This window comes from Micropterus salmoides, unplaced genomic scaffold, assembly GCF_014851395.1.
Source record: "Micropterus salmoides isolate LMB-PRFRI ecotype aquatic unplaced genomic scaffold, ASM1485139v1 Ms_hic_scaffold_13, whole genome shotgun sequence".
NCBI classification, from domain to species: domain Eukaryota; kingdom Metazoa; phylum Chordata; class Actinopteri; order Centrarchiformes; family Centrarchidae; genus Micropterus; species Micropterus salmoides.
The window spans coordinates 9,857,864-9,878,185 of NW_024040374.1; the positions used below are offsets into that span (position 1 = coordinate 9,857,864).

Below are 20,322 nucleotides of genomic sequence, written 5' to 3' on the forward strand. Positions count from 1 at the left end.
ATTGAAGTAATTTAGCAAATATTCCAAGATAAGTGACCACAAACACCATTATGATGAAGTTACCCAAAATTAAATGTTAAATGTAAATTTCTAAATCAGACTTTACAGCTGTCTAAAGATGCTCTTTATAAGGTGAAACGGATATAAAAGCACTCAACTTATAGTCTAGTGGAGTAAAAAGTACAATATTTACAATATTTAGAAATATAAAGTGGCATGAGATAAAAAAAAAAACAGTCAGGTAAAAGTACTCAAATTTGTACTTAATTATATGCAGGCTACTTAGTTACATCCCGCCACTGATCACTTATCATTTTTATTATTCATTGGCAGTGGTGGAAGAATTTCTCATATTTCACTTAAATAAAAATTTGCAATATCAAATTGTAGAAATACTCTGTTACAAGTAAAAATACAAAAGTATCAGCATACACTTCTTACCAAAAGTAAAAATGGCCTGCTCATTGTGCAGTATGGCCCATTATATTATAAGAATTTTGAATTAGAATTAGTGATGCTTTAATATGTAGGCCTACATACATTGGGCTACTTTAATGTTGCATCTGGCAATGGTGTGGCTTATTTTATTTACTGCTGGGTAACGTTAGATTGTCAAGTTCACCAAGGGATCAATAAAGTCTTATTCTTTATCCATCGTAATGTCTTTGTAATTACATTTTGTATTATTAATGTGAATTTGCAAAGTAACTAACTGAAGCTGTCAAATAAATGTAGTGGAGTAAAAAGTAGGCTAACCTACAATAAGCTACTCTGGGAAATATTTTACTTAAGTACAGTAGCCTATCTGAGTAAATGTAGCCTACTTAGTTTCTTTCCACCACTATTAACTGGTAGGCTAATAAAAACGTTTCTTTCTGACAGTCTCTGCCCAAGACTGATCACTGTAAATCGCAGAAGTCCGACCTCTAGCGTTTGAAAGCCGGCATGTTCAACCGCCAGAGGTCGGGCTTCTGCGGTGTTGGGCGGTGGGCCTCACCACCGCGGACAGGCGGGACAAAGCACTTGTTCAGAGGGTGCTGTCTGTGAAGGAACCGTTGTCTCTGTCTCCGCCTGGGACAGCGTCTTTAAAGCGGGGTCGCGACTTTTTAAAGTGAGCCTCAGATTAAATAGGTCCCCTTTAACATTAACTCTCAGAAACACGTTGATTTTCTGTCGGGTTAACTGCTCCAAACTTTCAGAAGGAGAGTTTTGACAGGAAACAAACAGGGACTAGAAGTGTTTTGGTTTTTATTCCTCTTCAGCAAACCGCAGGTAAGTTAAGACAACATGACGGTGGTTAAAAGTGATTTTTAAAAGCAGTATGTGGAGTTATCAGATTAAACTAAATTAAGTTGTTCAAGGTCGCAGGTGAAGTATCTGAGTGAACAACATTAGCCTAACTGTTAGTAACGGTAGATGTGTAACTAACAGCAGGTGGGACTCCAATCACTTCACGTTTGTTTACTATCAACTTTATTGAGATAAGCTACGGTTTGTTATTGATCATAAAGGAATCAGTTTGAAACTATTTACTCCAGAAAATAACACTAAGGAGAATTTTTCTTCCTGGCGGTAACGTTAGCTATTAGTAATATTAAATCTAATGGCCGTTTGATGTTTGCTTATTGTGGCTGGAATGATACACTTTAGCCAAACAAATAAAAAATTAACATCACCACCAAAAATCACAACAGGTTCACATCCCGCTATCTGTCCAGTTTGATGTTTTCTGATGAAGTTAAATGTGTGCTTACATCTTAATTGATTGTATAGTAAACTCAGGGGTAAAGCAGTTGAGACACATAGGTACTATGCTTCATCATGCTTCATCCATAGGTATAACTCAAAGATTTACTTTAATTTAACTGGAAATTATATGGTTAGAAAATTACTAATCATGAGGATTTTGTTTATCTTACTGATTATACTCAGGTGCCAGTTTATTAGGCACGCCCAGGTAAATTAATGCAGCCCTGCAATAAATCCTACCTTCATGAAGGTAAGAATAGAATAAAACTTTATTGTCTCTCTAAGACATGGTTTAATGTAACTATTCTCAACTGCATGCAGATCAACCCCCCACCCCTCACAAGTTTTACTTTCTTATTTTGTTGTGTCCTAGGAGAATCTTTCAGTGGGGTGTATTTGGGCAGGAAGTCTTCGCAGACCCCTATGTGTAGATGCCAGCAGGTCCCAGCCTACATTGGGCAGGGGCCTAATTGTTTTTGACAGATGTGAGACATGTGACTGTATGACTGGAATTCCATTATCAGCAGAAGATGATAGAGTCTCTGTGTTGTAGTGGAGCTCAAGCTGTGGCTGGTGGGTGTCTGACCTGACCTGTGTCCAAAATGCCAAGCTTGAAAATGAGATTTGTGAGTCAGTTTTAAACAAACACCACTATAGTACTACTACAACTGCAACTGCAACTGTTACTACTATTGCTGACATGTTTCTGCTGCTACAGCAAATTCTTTGAGTAAAATTACACTACTCTGTATTCAGGGAATTTTCTTTTAAACAGTTCTTCCCTCTTAATAAGCAAATGCCCCAAATAAGTCTTTGTCTTGTACGGAGTCTCCAACTGCAACTAAGAATAATTGTCATTATCAATTATTCTGCTGATTAGCTGATTTTGAGAAACCAATTTTTCTTTTGGTCAATAAAATGTAAAACAATTGCGGAAAATGCCCATTGTCATTTTCAAAGCCCAAGTTAATGTCACCAAATGTCTTGTTTTGCCCAACAGTACAAAACCCAAATATATTCTGTTTACTAGGTTAAAAAAAGCTGCAAGCTGCATCTTCTTACATTTAAGAAGCTGCTTTCCTATTACTTTTGGAAAAGTACAATGTTTTGAGCCCAAATTGGCTCTTTGGCAGTGTAGAGGAGTTTAAGATTTGGATTTTTGAAGATTTTATAGCATTTGATTCTTCTGTGCCTTACAAAGAGCCAGTTTGGGCTCAAAATGCTATACTTTTCCTGATGTAGTAAAGTAGAAAACCGTCTTGTGACTTCTTTGGGAGGTAGAACTTTGGTCTTTCTCAGTGTCATTTTATTGCTCTTATAAAAGGATTTGAGCCTCAGATTATTTCCTGGCAGTTATTAATATAAAATCAGACACTGATAAAACTAAAACCCACTGGCTTACGAGACAGCATGTTGATCAACAGTAAAGGACACATGACACCGCTGCGCACAACCCATCCACCTGTACTAGTCTCTTTGTCCTGCATCACTCGACACAGGAGCAGCACAGTGGAGCCCTTGTTTGATCCTCCCCAACAGTGCCCCAATTTTCTTTTCTTTTCCGTTTTTTTTACCCTGACTCCATGGCAACACTGTTCCCGTGACCAGCAGCCTTGACTTTTGCCCCTCCTGCTCTCAAAACAAAGGAAAGAAGTTATGGAGGGAGGGAGAGAACGGGGTAGGAGAGTTGGGGGACAGGGGGATTGTGAGGGGGATGAAGGATATGGAGGAATGAGGGAGGGAATAATGGGAAGGTGTCTGGGATGGAGGCTCTAAGGCGAGACCTCTTCTGCCAAGTGTGCCAGAGTCCCATAAAGAAAGGAGAGTTATTACCGGGGACTGTAGACTGTGGACAGTGCCAGGGACTGGCTCCCTGTCCATCTGTCTGTGTCTCATTTTCTGAATGGCCTCCCTCACAATCCCACCGAGATGCCTGAGCAGAGGAAACCGATTTTTCATTGTTGTTGTTTGTTTGTTGCTGGAGTTCAGTAAGAGGTAAAGGTAAATAGTAAAACAAATGCCCATCACAATTTCCCAGTTAAGTTCTAGGTGACATTTTTTTGTTCAACTAATAGTCCAAACTATAAAAGATGGTTTACTATCACACATGCAGTGTTTCCCATTAATTGACGAGACCATGGCGGCCCGCCATAGTCTCAAAATGAACCGAAAATAATTTTACACATCTCATAATAACGTTTCAGACCTCTAACATTGTGTTTTGTGCTGCTGTAAGAATATCAATTGTCAAGCAAATATCCCAAACATTCTCCATCTTGAAGCTTCTCAAAAGGGAGAATTTGCTGCTTCTCTCTGTTTTATATCTTGAAAAACTCTGTATCTCTGCATTTTGGACTGTTGATCTGACAAACCATGTCATTATAAGGCTTGACACGGGCTCTGGGCACATGTGCAGGGCATTTTCCCACTATTTTATAGACTAAACAATTAGCTAATCAAAAAAAGAATAGATGAATCAATGATAAAAGTTACCCACAGACTATGAATTACTTCCTTTACTGTTATGTGGCATATTAACAGATGTAATGTTACCTTCTGGTACAAGCACATTTCATATCAGACAGAGATTAGAGTTGGCAAAGAAGAAAAAAGTACGAGAGGCAAGTCCTCATTTTCTGACCTCTACGGTGACTTTGCTTGGCTGTTCACATGCAAACATGCAGGCTGCCCACTCCCTGCAGGGCTCAGTGTAGAAGAATGGGCATTGTTACAGTAAGTTGTATACACTGTGGCCTTGGATATCTCTCTGTAACATTTGTAGCAAAAGGAAAACATTTTTTTTAGCTGGAGGGTGGGATGTGAAATTCTCAAAGTCTGGCTGAATATTGTGAGGCCTGGAGAGAGACTCATACAGCCTGTGAAAGGCAAAAAGGAAAGTGTTGTTATTTGGCTTCGTTCCTGGTACTGACATCTTCACACTGATTCTGACTTTGCTGATTCAGAGAACTTAAAGTTAAGGTCATTTCTCTAATATTTCTCTTTTCTGTTAACATAAGAATCAGGTCTGACCTAGTTTATGATATGAAAAGTGATAAACTTTCTGTACAACCTATTTTACTGACAGAAAGATAAAATTGCACCACCAAGCCTCACTTGTGCTGTCACAAATCACACTCCCTTTGAAATGGTAAAACATTTACACTGTTCAGTCACAAAACCTCATTACCAAAGACAGTCACGCCTAACTTTCCCATATCTCTACGTAGCATAACCCATATCAGTGCTGCTGAAAAACAGAGCCGGACAACTCTTCATAGCTTTGTGCAGTACGCTTTGCTCTCTCGAGAATCCACAAACTCTTTTTGTTTCATTGTTTTACAGTTCAGGAGCGATGTTTGACAAGCAGCGCTACGAGAGTCCACCTGTCTACAGTCCTCCTTTCACCTCGCCATCCAACAATGGTTTTGGCCCCCCAGGCAGCTTCCATGCCCCTCAGAGTGATTACAACGCCTACCCACCTCCGCCGGGATCTTACTACATGGAGGAGAAACCGCAGCACTTCTACAAATGGCTGTCACCTCCGGGGATCATCAAGGTCATGATGGCTACGGTGATCGTGTTGTGTGTAGCGATATTTGCCTGCGTGGCCTCCACTCTCATGTGGGACATGCAGTATGGAATGGGAATGGGAATGGGAATGGGCTACGGCAGCGGATACGGCAGCGGATATGGTGGCAGCTACGGTTCAGGATATGGTGGTTATGGTGGTTATGGAGGATATGGAGGTTATGGAGGATATGGAGGCTACATCTCACCTTACTCAGCCAAAACCACCATGATCGCCATGGCAGCCATAAACTTTATAGGCGCGCTGGCCTTCTTCATCACCAGCTTCTCGAAATCCAACACTGTCCGCTCTAGGAAGTTCTTTCTGGCCCTCATGATAGCCAGCATCATTATGGCTATCCTGCAGGTAAGACTCATCAAGATTCACGTTTTGTGTGCTGTTCCAATTCTCTGTCTTCAACCACCTTGTGCAGAGGGAACTATAAAATATGACACTGGTGATGGCCAGATGATTGATTTATTAGAAGTATAGTATTTATCTGTAGAGGAGCAGGAAGAAGAAGTCTGTACCTTTTAGTTTATCTTCTTGCCCAGTCCACAGAGGCTCAGAATAAATCAAATATTGTATACTGGACATGTGCAATGGTGAGCGAAAACTGTTTAAATGTTTTTTAGATTACTACACAAAAAATACTCTCCTCTCTTAGGCAAATATCCTGAAAAAATTCCACTCCTAAGCTTAAACAGGTCTCAAAGTTGTTTTTTTTTCATCATCCAGCTTAAAGCAACTAAAATGGGGGACAGTATACTTAAACTGTAAGGGACACTAAAGCCTAAACTGGAATTCATTTTCAATCATACCTGAATTAAACATGGCGCACATAGAGATTGTAGACCTACAGTATGTTGAGTTCTGCTGCCTTATATATGGTTTGACAGTGTAGGTGTTAAAAAATGATATGTGAATGAAATGTTTTGAATATTTTGAGGTTTCCATCTCACATCCAAGTGAAAACTGTTGTAAACGCCTAGTTCTGTTATGAACAGTATTTAAATGTGCATGTTTCTGAAAACCCTAAATACCAGAAGTATAATCTGGAACAGGACATTGTGTGCAGAGATTTCTGCGTTCTGCTTGCTGAGTCAGTTAAAACACATGTTCATACAGATGTTCGTCCAAGATCACACCAAGATGATGTAGTACTGTAGCTCCAAAATGAAAAGACACTTGTCTTTTTGAGATCCAATCTGTTATTTTTATTACAACCTGCTGGAGCTTTAGAGTGTTCAGATGTTCAATATGGAAAGAGAATTGTCAATAAAAGCAAAGTTTTGCGTAAGTTCTGATTCAAGCAGTTCAAATCCAGTGTAGATACAGGCACAAAATGTACCATCGCAAGCAAGCATCCATGAAAATAAAAATGTGGATGTTTCCAGCTGATTAAGCTTTAAAGTATTATTACATTATTAGAGACAGAGTATAGAACACTAGAGAACTATCAAAGGTTTTTTAGTCCAACATGAAAATTGTCCCCTTCTTGTAGTGTACCCTTTGCACTCACAGGATGTTTAGCAAATCTCTGGGATGATATGATTGCTGCTGAATGTGGGTCTTGATGATGTGACATGATGTGACACTGTTATCTTAGTCATATTCAAATTGAATAGTGAGGAATGCCACTAGAATTATTTTTCAATAAGAGACTGACAGGGTTTGTAATTGTAAATATCAACGTGACTGTCAGTGTACTAACGTCATGTTTTTTTCCAGGGCATCATAAACATTGTCTACATTGTCGGGGTGAATCCCATGGCCCAGGGCTCCTCCAGTATGATGTACAATCCAATGCTTATGATGTGCCAGAACCTGTACCAGACCAGCTACTCACAGATGGGAGGAGTGGGAGGCTTCCCCATATACAATCAGTATCTCTACCATTACTGCTTTGTGGATCCACAGGAGGTTTGTAGCTTTTCAATAGTTATGTGTTAATATGGAAGGTATTTTAAGTCGTTTGAGAAGTAAAGGCCACAAAATATATTTTAATGACAGACAGAAAGATTTGAAATGTGACTACAAAAAAATGTATTAGGGCTGCCTGCAAGTAACAAATTCTTCAATTTATTTGCTTTTTCAACAATTCATTAACTGTTTGGTTAATGAACAAATCAGTCAGAAAATATAATATTAAATTATGTCCTTACATTGCTTTTGTTTATTTTGTCTAAACAAAAGCCCCAAACTCAAATATATTCAATGTGCAAAATAATAAAACAAAGTTTAGCCGCAAATCCTCATATTTTAGAACATGGAACCAGTTAATTATTATGTATTATTTATTAAGTAATTGTCAGACTTGTTGATAATCAGATCTGTGTTCTTATACTAATCAGGTAATTTATAAATTGTATCAATACTTAAATGAATATAATTGAAATGCTTAATTGTGTGTCATACACACCTGTTAGAAAAGTGAGATGACTCAGTCCTGCACTGTTATCATGAAGCATTTGTTGCACTTTCTGGGTACATGGACCCACAAATTGTGATACAGTATTTCTCCTAATAACATCACAAATGTGTATTTGTGTACTTCTTGTACCAGGGTAAACCAGCTTTATCTTACAGCTTATCTCCTTGACAGCTTTCTAGATTTTATTCTCTTGTTCTTGCCTTTCTAGGGAGTTGCCATGGTGTGTGGATTCCTGGTTGTCATCGCCTTGGGTGTTGCAGCTTTCTTTGCGCACAAAACAAGAGGGAAGATCTGGCGTTACGGGAAACCAAACATCTACTGGGATGAGCCTCTTGTTGGCGGAAAGGCCTCAGAGGGCAGAGATGTAGAGGAATGGGTAAGATACAACAGGATGGTAGTCACAGTTTAATAAGACCGGGTTTACATGAGATTTACAAGAAAAGGAAAATCCTAATCAACCCGAACTGACCCTGAGTTTCTGCATGCACAGCTTGCAGTCAAATGAACAGGGTCACAGAGAGTTTAAATCCAGCCTAAGGAAAGTTGATGAAACACAATGTTCACCGACGGATTTGATTAGATGATAAAATGATCAACTACGGTGTTTTTTAGACACAGAAGGTTCAGGCACCAAAACTGATAGGTGGCAAAATAAGTTACCAATAGTTTTTACAATGTGAAATAGGTAGGTAGATGGGTTGTTGCTGTCAGTGAGGTAGTCATCCTGCTTAGGTAGTCATCATTTATAAAGATAGGTTAGGTGATGTGGTGATGCCGATGCACTAAATAGCACAGTGGATTTGCTATTGAATTTTTGACATAGTTGCGCAGTATGTCCAGGTACACCAGTTTAATTCTATCATGTGTTTTCTTTGATTGTCTTTTATGAGTCGAAAAGTCCAAAAGGAGTTTCATATAAATGTCTTTGTCAGCTTGTAGGATTCTGCACGGAAACAGTCACACTAGCTTAATGGTGTTTCCTGTGACTGAGTCACTTTGTTCTGGGTCAGGTCTATAGCTGTCAGCTATTGTTTGCTCATGGCCTACTACCTGGTTTCACTCTGAGTAATCATTAACCACCTAAGAAGATAGTAAGCAGGCAGGTGGTTTCTAGAGAGTCTGCCTTTGGATTTTGAAATGTCAACATCACGCTAGTCATTTGGGAATGGGACCTGAGATATGGGTCGATTATTGACCCAACGTCACCTGCCACTTTTCAAATGATGCCTGTTTTATACAGCAACTGACAATGAGTTAACATCAAAAGGAAAGATGTACCAATTGACTGGCCAGTGACTGTAATAAACTAGTGTTCAGCTTGATCAGGGCCGATCAGTCTCCCATATCTGATCCTGTGTTGGTCAAATTTACACACATGCAGCAGCACACAATGGTTCATGTCAAGCACACAGTGGCACAGACAGTAAACGACTACTGTCACAGCCGCACACACACGCAGATGCTAAAACATGTGGTCAGTGTGGAAGTTCTTCACAGTGAGTAAAGAAGACCTAAAGCTCACAATTTGGAATACCTGTAAGGACTCGTTACTCACATAGACTTGGACGACAATGTATATTTGGCATCCCATTTTGCTAAGTGACGTTATCTGGTATTAAAGTTATGTTAGAAGACACGGACACGGTGGATATTTTACAAGCACAGATCAGGTAAAGCAATTGTAAACGAAGCTGTTGGTGCTGTTGTCATTCTGTACCACGTTGGTCTCAATAGACTTGTGTTTTTTTGGGTGACTTTATAAAGAATACTGCTGATGAAGAAAGTGAACAGAGCAGACAGATACAGAGAGAGAAAAACAGACTAAGGGAAATATAACCCTGTCCTCGCAAATATAACCTTGTCATTCTGTGGTAAATGCTGAGCTGTGTTACACTGCAATTTTCATTTGGATTTTATTTGTACAAAGAAGCTCTTTCCAGTAGCCTCACCTGGAGCACTTTTTTTATTTTGAGTGAGAGAAGGTCCTGTAACCTGATGAAGTTTTGGAAAAAATTTAGTTATTTAATAGTCATCTCAAATCTTACAACTAAATGAAACGTGGGTCTGAAGAATATTTTGTCTTCTAAAGCACTTACTTAAATGTGCACATAGATAAGTGCTCTATAAATAAAGTTTATTATACTGTAGTCAGCAAAATAAATAGGAAAAAATACAAGATAAGTGAGTCACTCTTTATCTTTTGCAACTGACTGAAAAAGCACTAACAGACACAGTGTTATTATACATCGCTGTTTGTTTCTGAGAGTGGTTGTCATTGCCTGGAACAAGGCATCATGTACATGGAGGTGTACAGGCAGAGCAGATGAGACAAGCACAGAGTGAACCCTATGACTACTGCTAGTGTCTGAAAATGGAGCCATGCTACATGATGTCATCAGACTCATTGGAGGTACAGGAATGGAGTGCAGTCAGATCCTTATTTATTCAAGCTAGCCAGTCTCAAAGAATAAAACATTCATGTAGGTTGTGGAACATATTTGACTTTGCTTGCCAAAGACTTAATGCTCTACAAAAGCACATCAGATCAAGTGTACTGTTTTATCTTACTAACAGCCATGATAAACTCTTAGTGTGACTCTTAGAATTACTACCCTGACATCATTTTCCTCATATGGCCAATGTTCCACACTGCAGTTATTTTTCCCTCTGTTGCTGCGCTACCTGCACACTGTATCTGTGCCACAAAATGAGTCATTAGACTTGTGTGGCTCGTTAAAACACAAGGCCAATGGCAGTCTAAGGCTGCGGTTGGTTTGAGATTGGAACCATCTCTGTTGCTGAGCTCGGGCAGGCCTGGCATACTCTGATGACCTCACACACTGGCCTCATTCAGCTCGCTCGTTGTTGGGGGGGACTGCTTTGTGTCTGCTGCATGAAGTCATCAGTGTCACAGCTGGTGCAAACAGGGTAACAGGAATGCAGGGTAGGACCCAAATGCAGACGCCTGAGGCAGAGATGTTGTAGTTCAGTAATCTAATATACAAAAAGAAGTACAAAGGCTTATGGGAAGGTGAGGCAGGCTAGGGTCAAAACCATAGAGCAATTCAATGTCAGCTAACAGATCTAGTAAGGAGCAGGCAGGAATCCAAAGTCCAATAAACAGGCAAAATATCAGGTAGAGAGCAGGTAATGCAGGCAGAAACAGGGAACCACATAGCAACATAACTAACAATCTGGCAAGGAGTGAGTGGCAATGGTCCAGTTAAGTATCTGCAGGGCTGAGGAGGGAAAGTGGAAATAGGTGAGAGAGTGGGCGGAGTAGGCCAGGTAACTGCAGAGGAAAGTGAGAGCAGTGCCGTGTTCAGTCTGAAAACAGTGTGTTTTGCTACGATTTCTGGATTGGACAACGTTTTCTCGAAATCGTGTGAAATTTGTGCAACGGTGTGAAACGGGGTCAGAGTTATGCTTTTTCTAGTTTGTTGGGTGTGTCAGAGGTGTTACCCAATCAGCAGCAACGTGTATTTAAACACCACCGTATTAAAAAGGCAGGGCAGTGCACTGTGCATGTGTACACAACAGGGTGTTTAACACACCACCGTTTCAGTTTAAACATTTCGCTACATTTTTTTTCGGGGCTGAACGTGGCTCCGGTGTGTAGTCAGGTGTGACAGTCAGTCAGAATAGTGTAGACTGGGCCTGAACGATTTGGGGAAAGTATCTAATTCTAATTAGTCTGACCGATAGTCATAATAATATATATAAGATAATAAGGTTACCTACATAGTATTAAACTAAAATAGTTAAAAGAAAACAAATAAAACATACAGAAAAAACAAAATATTTCTGAAAAAAACTGATAAAGTCATATGTTGCTTATCATTGAAGACCTCCAGTGTTTTTTTCCCCCTCTAGTTAACCTGATAAGCTAAAGCTAACTTCACTTGACTGCTACAGTTGTCTTCAGATGGTGCAGTCCATGGATTTGTCTTTTAAATATGTCAATCGCTTAATAAAAGTTACTGTAGAAGTGTTCTCACTAGTTTTGAAAAGAACAGGTGTAAGTTTCCAACTGATTTAAATAAAAAAATGCCTAATTTTTCCTCTCACATGCTATTCCCTGATTCCTACTCTTTTCCATCATGACTCTCCTTGCCACATGCTCTGCTCCCTCACTTTACCGTTTTAAACTCTCCTGTTTACCTTTGCTCCTTCTCTTTGTCTCCCTGTGTTTCTCTGTCTCTCTCCATCTTTGCCGTGCTTTTCTTCACCGGGTTCAGGACTCTGAGACATTCTTACTGTGCTTTCATACTCTGCTCACAGCCCAGCAGCTTGCTGTATTGCACACTGAGAGGGTATTTTTGTTAGGATTCATACACAACATCTTCAAATTGGATTTTCCTGCAGCTGCAAGATTGCAACTCACCCCCGCCCAGACATTTCAACCACCTTGATTATTGTTTTTTTGGGGCTTGGCGGATGTTAGGCTCTGCTCCTGCACTGTGAGGAATTTGCTCAGTAACAAAGCACCCAAGAAAGCAGAAGGGTGGATGTTTTGTAAAGGTTTTATTTAGTATAGGATATAACATATAATCTAATAATATATAGGAAATAGTAAATGATCACAAGGACTGGTGCTGAAATACATTTTAGATAAGTACTATGCCTTCTTGTCCATTTCATTGCTATTTAATGTACAATAGCTTTTGTACCACTACATTTAAGTTGACTTTAAACTTGCTTATTTACTACAATCAATTATTTTAGTTTTAGTCTCCTGTTTGTTGTGTTTTTATCGGCTACATTTGAAAGACAACCAAAGGGTTTTCTCCTAACATAAAGCCAGTTAGCTCTCCAGGTAGCAGAGAAACAGTTTAACCTATTTAAAGTTTAGACTTTACTGCTTTGTGTGGAGGTTGTGTAAAAGGCATCTAATCAGACTCAGAGGAAGTGGGAGAAGCAGTTACCACCCCTGAGGCCTTCATTGTGAGGAATTCCCTCATGCAGACTGTCCAACCGCACAGGAAGGACTTGGAAATTACAGATTAAGACAAATCTTTTTACAGGACAGCCACTGTTTCCTTTTGTATGAAGAAAGTAAGGAGGATCGCATCCGTTCCAGGTGTTCATGAAGACATAAAACAATAGAAAGTGGAATTTTTTAATTATTTTTAAAAATTAATTTAGCTGATGCTTTTATCCAAAGCGTCAGCTAAATTAATTAGTCATGTGCCTTATCTATTGCACCATCACCACCCCTCCATTATTGTCAGATAGTTTCTGTGTATTCTTATGACTAATCTTTTTAGGTTATCAGAAATTGAAATGTGGGAAATTGTAACCAATTGCTGTAAACAAGAGATCATCAACGGTAAAACAACTCAGAGGTTTTGGTTTATTTATGGTTAATTTTGGGTTTATTTAACAATTAGTCATCCTCTGTTTTTGTTACTTGACCTTTTCAAGCACGGTGAACCAAGCAGATAACCCTTATTTCACTGAGGAGTTGGACTGTGTTGTCCAATTACATGCCTGCCTGCTCTCAGCACTAATTGCCATACTTTTGTCTCTGGTGTAGAGCTACCTTTTATTTTCTCCTCAAGTTAAGACCTAAGTAAAGGAGGAGAATAATAATGGTTTCTGTAACAGGATGTCAGTCAGAAAATGAGCCTGTAGCGTGGCCTGGTCTTTATGAGAGCATTAGTTATTTGTTTGTGTTTGCTGAGTCTGTTCCTTCTGTTTTTTCCTGCCTGCTGTAGGTGAACAATGTGGAGGAAAGCCGCAGTGTTCAAGACGCCCCTACCCTGCTGGTGTCAGAGAAGGGAGCCGGCTTGCTCAATGCCTCAGCAAATAGTGTCATCTCCTTCCCTCCAGGCAAGGTGGACAGCAGCTGCTATAAAGGGGATGAATTCGACAACAACAACGAGTGGGTGACCCTGTTTTCTCAGCCCCCTTCTCAACTCAGTCTAAAATTCTACATGACAAATCAGATGAAGCCGGTTTTGGCTGATTTAAATGTTTCTAAACCCTTTGTTAAAGTCACAGTGAAATGGAAGTTGGAGTGTCTTTATCTTCTGTACGTATGTGACGTATTTCCGAGAGAAACGAAACACATCAGCAGTGTTTAGTTATGAGAGAGATTTAGATCTGAACCCTTAATTGGATCATTTAAAAGCGGGTTTTGTTTAGCAGATACGCCACGATATGGAACTGTAGAGAACTGCTGGCCTCCACCCAAAACGAAGAAATTGGACCTCCACTACAATGTTTTGAAAATTTAAACATCAAAACACAGACATTTGACCAATGATATAATTATGCTAGCTACTAGGACCATCGATTGTGGTTAAATATGATGAGTGTTATTAGCCAGTTTCCCCAAATTACATTTGGTTGGATTATGTATATGCCCCCAAGTTCTAGATGAGTAATCAGAAATATTTTAATGTTTTACAGGAAGAGAAAAGAGAGGAACTGTAATATGAAAACACAATTTTTGATATATATGTCAAATACTTCTGCTGTGAAAATCTTTCCATTCGAACAGATGTATGGAAAAGTCAAATAGTAGAATGAGGTCGTTTTTTAAATACCTTTCTGTACAGTTAAGTTAAGTACATTTCTGTTAACAAAGTAGCTGCAACATTTGAGTCAGTACACTGTACAGAGCACAGATTCCACACAAACAATGAACATTCAAACATGTCACTGAATCAGGCGATATCTAATCACTGTTCTGATTTAAAGCCCATGAAAACATATTGCCCTGCCCACAAAAAGAGCTCTGTGTGTGACCCTTGAGCCCTTGTTGGATTAACTTCCCCTAGTTTTTTTTCCCTGTGCTCACTGAAATCTCTGAGGAAGGGAAAATGCAGGATGTTTGTGAATGAATGTATTTGCTTTTCTTTAAAGTTAGAAATGATTTCACAAACACCTTGTTTACATGATTGCCATCAAGACAGTATGTGACTGATAGTATGTTGCTCTTCAGCTCTACAGTTTCTTCAAACATCTCAAAAACAGGCCCAGCTCTTGTCAAAAATATGCTCTGAATGACCAGATTAGTGTGGATTTAACATTTGGACAAAATAATCAAATTGTACTTAGACAACTGCAAGGATTTTGATTTGGTTCAAAGCACAGAATATTGTTTAGATGATTTTCTCTCTCACAAAGTAAACATCGCTGGCATTCTCATAAGCAGAAGAATGTTACCCTGAAGACCTGCAGTGTGCTTAGTTGTTGACATAATGCAGCCTTCTTTGTAATATCTGTACAGCTGGATTTGAAATCCTCTGCAAACCCCAACAAACCTACAAAATTGAGCATGTTTCCTCCTTCCAGTTATTAAAGAGCTGTACCTGCTTCCTGGTCACCGAGGGACCTCCACATGGCACAGAATCAAATTGCAGGGTGTGAGCAACAATAATCATTAGTGGTTCAAGGTGCTTACCTTCCTCCATGCTGTATCTGTCTGGGCCGTATCAGTAAATATGTGTTTTCTTTGGACACAGTCTTGCATTAGACCACTCGTTAAGTTCCTGGTGTTATTTGGGTCATGTTGTTCTTTATGTCAAGTGAAGCTTTTGTAGTAAACATACATTAGGGGTGTGAATCTTTTTGTATCTCACGATTTGATTTGAATTTGATTCCTGGGGTCACGATTCAACAGTGTTTTACGGAAAACTGAAAGGACACACAAACTATATTTGAAATTAAAATTTTTACATTTTTAAAAATTGATTTTTGGAAGTTGTGAATGAAATCAGAATCTGAAGATAAGAATCAATTCTTACGGGAATTGATTCTTATCCCTCAACTCTAAAATACAGCAAGTATCAGGTCTCTATCTAGGAACTTTGTTAGTTTTAGTAGGGTAAGTGCATTAATAATACACCAATATGGAATAAATATAATTTCTATTTTGTTATACTACCAGTAATAGCACAGTTACCGATTTCATCATATTGTTATTTGCTAGTCTGATATAAATAAAAACTAATATAACAGAGTATATTTGTACCATTTCCACATCTGAAACCAAACATTCTGCCATAGGTAAATAATTATTATCTAGCCTGTTTAAACTTTAAAGTACTTGACAGTACTTTGAGAATCTCTGGATTCCATATCGAATCTCTAGTGCTAGTAGACAGCAAGGAAACAGTGGACAACACAAATACACATTCTGTTTTCAGTCATGTCTTTACCCTCTTTAAGGTTTTATTTTGAATATCTTTTCTAGTGATCCCAAAAGTTTTATATATTTTTTTGTTGTCCTACAGGTACTCAGAGAGGACCACCAGCCGACCGTCAGAAGCTTTCTCCCACTGTGGACGAACCAGCTCCAGCCCTTCAGAGGAGACCGGCGGGGGCCGCAAACCTTCTGCCAACAGGGGCAAGAGACGCAGACGTAACCCCGAGCTGGATGAGTCTCAGTATGAGACAGAGTACACCACAGGAGGAGAAACAGGCAATGAACTCGACGGAGAAGAGTGGGAGAAGTGAGAATTCAGCCTCCAAAACCTAAATCCTTTGATTTCAATATAAACTTGAACTGTAAGCTTAGAACATGAAGCTCACACAAAGTGACATTAGTTACAGTGTAATGCAGGTAGAATATCTTTTGGATAGATATTGCAAGTACAGAATAGTAAATTAACAGATGCTTAAACAGCAAAACTAGAAAGGGCTCTCCAGTCTGTATATGCTTCATTCTGTCCAGCAGAGTGGTTAATCCTCTGAGGCATGCCACTTCACATGGGCTGTACTCAGGCATAATTAGAGAATTGGGCCAAAGGTACAAGACATGGGAGTCAATGTAGTTAATGAGGAAGTTATATTTGGCTGTGGTTTGATCTGCCCAGATAGGTAGACATTTAAAGCCTAACACACTATTATTGATACCAGAACTTACTTGGTATCCCTCCTTGACCTCTTGCACTGTGTTCTTGTGGTTCAGTAGTAAATCTAGGTGATGGTTGTAAGGTGTGTTATTGAAAGTCTTTCTAGTGACTGATGCAGGTATATCTCTGATGCTGATCTTTCGCCGATCCTTCTCCTCCTCCAGTACATACCCGGAAATAACATGTGATGCTGAGAGACATGACTATAAGAGAGAGTTTGATGCTGACCTTGGGGAATACAAGCGCCTATGTGCTGAGATGGACGACATTAACGATCAGCTGAACAAACTCAGCCGGCAGCTAGACACACTGGATGAAACCTCTGCCAAATACCAGGTCAGATATACACAATACTCACCTTGTAAACCTACGAGAAAGGTATATCTGAACAAACATCCTGGTAATAGAAGAAAGATGAGCCTAAATTACAAATCGGGATTGCCTAAAGTGAAGATCATCCCCTTCCACTGTAACTCAGAACTCAAAACAGGATGGAGCTGAATAAAAAAAGTTTCCTGAGCTTCTCCCTTACAATTGCCAAAATTAAGATTTGAAACCAAACTGGGCCTTCTAAGGAAGAACTCTGCATTGATGATAAAGACAAAAAGGAGTTTAATTGTTGAATATTAGAAACATAAACCTGTCTGAAAACAAATCTGACACCTCCACTGTTCACAATTAGGCATTAAGGTGTGTTCAGGCCAAATACAAAACATATTTATTGATTACATACAAAGTCAATGCATGTTGAAATTATCCTGACATCACTGAGAATGAGAAATGGAGAACAAACATATTGGCACCATCTATGGGCACCCAGAGCTCTACGATTCAATGTCTCTATTGGACAGAGACAGAACAAAAAGGGAGAGGGCTTGGAGAAAAGCGAGCAAAACCACAGAAATACATGGTGAGATTGGAAATATGTATCTGTTTATTCCAGCTATTAGCTGTGCTTTACTATGAGCCAAGTTAGCATTAATATTAGCTGCCTTCCCCAGCACTCCCATTGGCTGTCAATGGCGAATAATCTAAGGTTGCAAAATACTCCGAAAAGCAATCCAGTGACAGTGTTCGCAAAAGTAATGCAAGGATAAAATTCACTTCATGTTTTCATGTACTGAGTTTGTTGAAATTTTAAGAATCATTAAAGGGAATAATGCTAATAAGGTGCAAAGAAGGAACAGTAGGAATCATTAAAATAAGAGTCTAATGTTTTGAAATGTTGTTTGAATATCTCAGTCCTCCATCTCAAGTTAATTGCCACAAAAAGTTTACATTGCAAAGACTCTGATAAACATACAAAGTCACTAATTTTCAAGGTCTCAAGTATACAAAAAAAGATGTAAAAGACAGGTTTCCTTCAACGTTCAGTTTGTATGTGACGGACATATGCCAAATGTTTTTTCCTCATATTTCCACAGGCTGTAGCAGAGGAATATAATCAGTTGAAGGATTTGAAGCAGGTGAGGAGACATCTCTGATGATACATTTCATGAACTAAACTCCATAAAGACTTTATTGAAAATATATTGCAGTTATTTGTGCAAATATTACAGATTTAGTTTCTAGCATCCTTGTTTTGTAGTATTAAATGACCCATCTGTGCTCTCTCTGCTCTGTAGACACCAGACTACAAGTCTAAGAAGAAACAGTGTCGCAGGCTGAGACACAAACTGTTCCACATCAAACGCATGGTGAAGAACTACGACAAGAACCACTCCTGAATCCACTGAGTCCTGAGAATTAGCTCTGTGGTCTACACAGCAAACACTCACAGACACAGGCCAAGACACACTCCTAAATCCTACAAAGACTCTGTGACGTGCTGAGACCAAAGTTACCTGTACAGAACCAACACACACTGGATACACACACATAGGGAACACACTGTATGCTAATAATAATAATGATGTTTTCCTTTATTCACTCTGATCAGTAATGGATAAAAAACAATTTTTGGAAGATAATAAAAGCAGTACCTTCACCTGTAGGGACACTGCCATTTTTTCTAAAAGGTCCAGCTCATTGTTTGCACTGTTTGACCACTTGTGAGGATCAGAGGGTGTGTTTCAAAGTCACCTGTGATAACACTGTGCTCAGTTTCTGTGGCTGTTTGCTCTCCCGATTGGCAACTTTTCTTTGTTTTATCTCCACAGATAAGAGGTGGAACAGTATTGTAGAGAACATAGTAACTGGTGAGACGGGTTGCTGGGATTGTTTGCAAGCAAATACGCAGTTTCTTTTAACCCTTGGCATGGCAGCATTATCTTTGTCACACATGAACTTCAGTTGGGTTTTTCTCATCTTCTCCAACAGTGTTTGTAACTAACTTCAATGTTGGTTAAGCTAACAGCTCTCTGCCGGAACCATGTGTGTTTTTCCCATGTGCTGGCTTTTTGTCGAAACAAATATTTTGACACTGATCGTCATAGATGCAGTGAGACCAAAAAGGGGACAAACTCGCCAATGAGATACATGTGGCATTGTATATATTTATGTTCATACTACCCACTAAGATTACATTTACAGTTTGTGTCTGTCTAGTAGATTCAGCACATGTCTTAGCATTTGTGATGACATTTCTGATATTTGTACATACTGAAGACGCATAGTGGATTGTTTTTTTAATCAGTGGTCATTCGAAATGTGCTTAGGATATGCAAAGTAGTAAAAACATCCAGAGATATATATTTCTTATCATGCATGCTCCTTCAAGAAAATAAAACACTGTTTCTGTCACTGTCTATAAGCTATACTCATCTTTTCATTTATTTGCCAATGAAAATGATCATCTGCTGATTCCATGTGTGGTAATATTTGTGTTAATTCACTTAATGTGCAAAGTGTTACGATCTTATGTACGTTATAAAATTGTTTAGACTTTTGATTTGTCATGCATTTCTATTTTTAAGAAGAACATTGTTGTAATTTTACAAACCATTTGCGAGCCATTTATTTTTGTATGAATTTATTTTCTTTGATGCTATTACAAGACCATTTTTGTAACTGTATACTTCCATAAGGTATGGTGTCTAAAAAGTATTGAATTCAGTAAGTAATAAACATTTCTAATTCTCTAAAAATTAGTTATGCCCACTTATATTTTTATATATTTCTTCCATGTTTTGCTGACTTGTCTGAAGATATCTGCAGTTCTGTGAATCTGCAACGAGTGCCCAGCAGGGAGGGCGGGAGACTTTGTCAGCGAACACGGTTGAGCCGATCAATAGGTACGTTCGAGATGATGGCGACTGACTTTTGCCGACTTGATAGTCTAACGTAGTGTTTCTCAACGTGGGGCGGTACCGCCCTCCAGGGGGGTTGAGCTGTTTTTGGGGGGTGTTTGTTGGTTGAAAATTCTAAGGCGAGTTCACTTAAGTTTACTTAAGATCCACAACGAGTTTAAACTTCAAACTACTTGCAAAAAACTGTGGTCTGCAACATTAAAACCTGCCAGTTTAGTCCACTGCGACTGGACGAGACTGTGTATTTTTTCTCTGTCAGCTACTTGTGGTGAAGCTTTGTGCTGCCTTCACGGGAACGGGAAGTCAGAGTATCATCTCTAAAATTTATCCACATGGCGTTTACTGTGTCAACTCTGCAAAATTAACGCTCTCTTTCTTGTTGGAAAAGTGTTTATTTCTCTGAGGAATACACCGTGAATGCCCCCCCCCCCCCCCCCCCCCCCCCCCCACACACGTTAA

General features: G+C 39.2%; 1 protein-coding gene across 2 annotated transcripts; it reads left to right on the top strand.

Moving 5' to 3' along the window:
- Positions 1-1,014: 1,014 nt before the first annotated feature.
- si:ch73-61d6.3 (occludin) lies at positions 1,015-19,701 on the top strand. 2 transcript variants are annotated; one of them, XM_038715418.1, is made up of 9 exons: positions 1,015-1,272; positions 5,092-5,683; positions 7,049-7,240; positions 7,960-8,127; positions 13,469-13,635; positions 15,995-16,213; positions 16,780-16,951; positions 18,040-18,081; positions 18,241-18,342. In XM_038715418.1, the coding sequence occupies exons 2-9, from the start codon at positions 5,102-5,104 to the stop codon at positions 18,340-18,342; spliced, it is 1,644 nt and encodes a 547-aa protein (XP_038571346.1). In that variant the 5' UTR covers positions 1,015-1,272; positions 5,092-5,101. The 2 variants fall into 2 exon arrangements, with proteins under 2 accessions (XP_038571346.1, XP_038571347.1); XM_038715419.1 differs by lacking the exon at positions 1,015-1,272 and having other exon boundaries at positions 5,102-5,683; positions 18,241-19,701.
- The last annotated feature ends 621 nt before the right edge of the window (positions 19,702-20,322 follow it).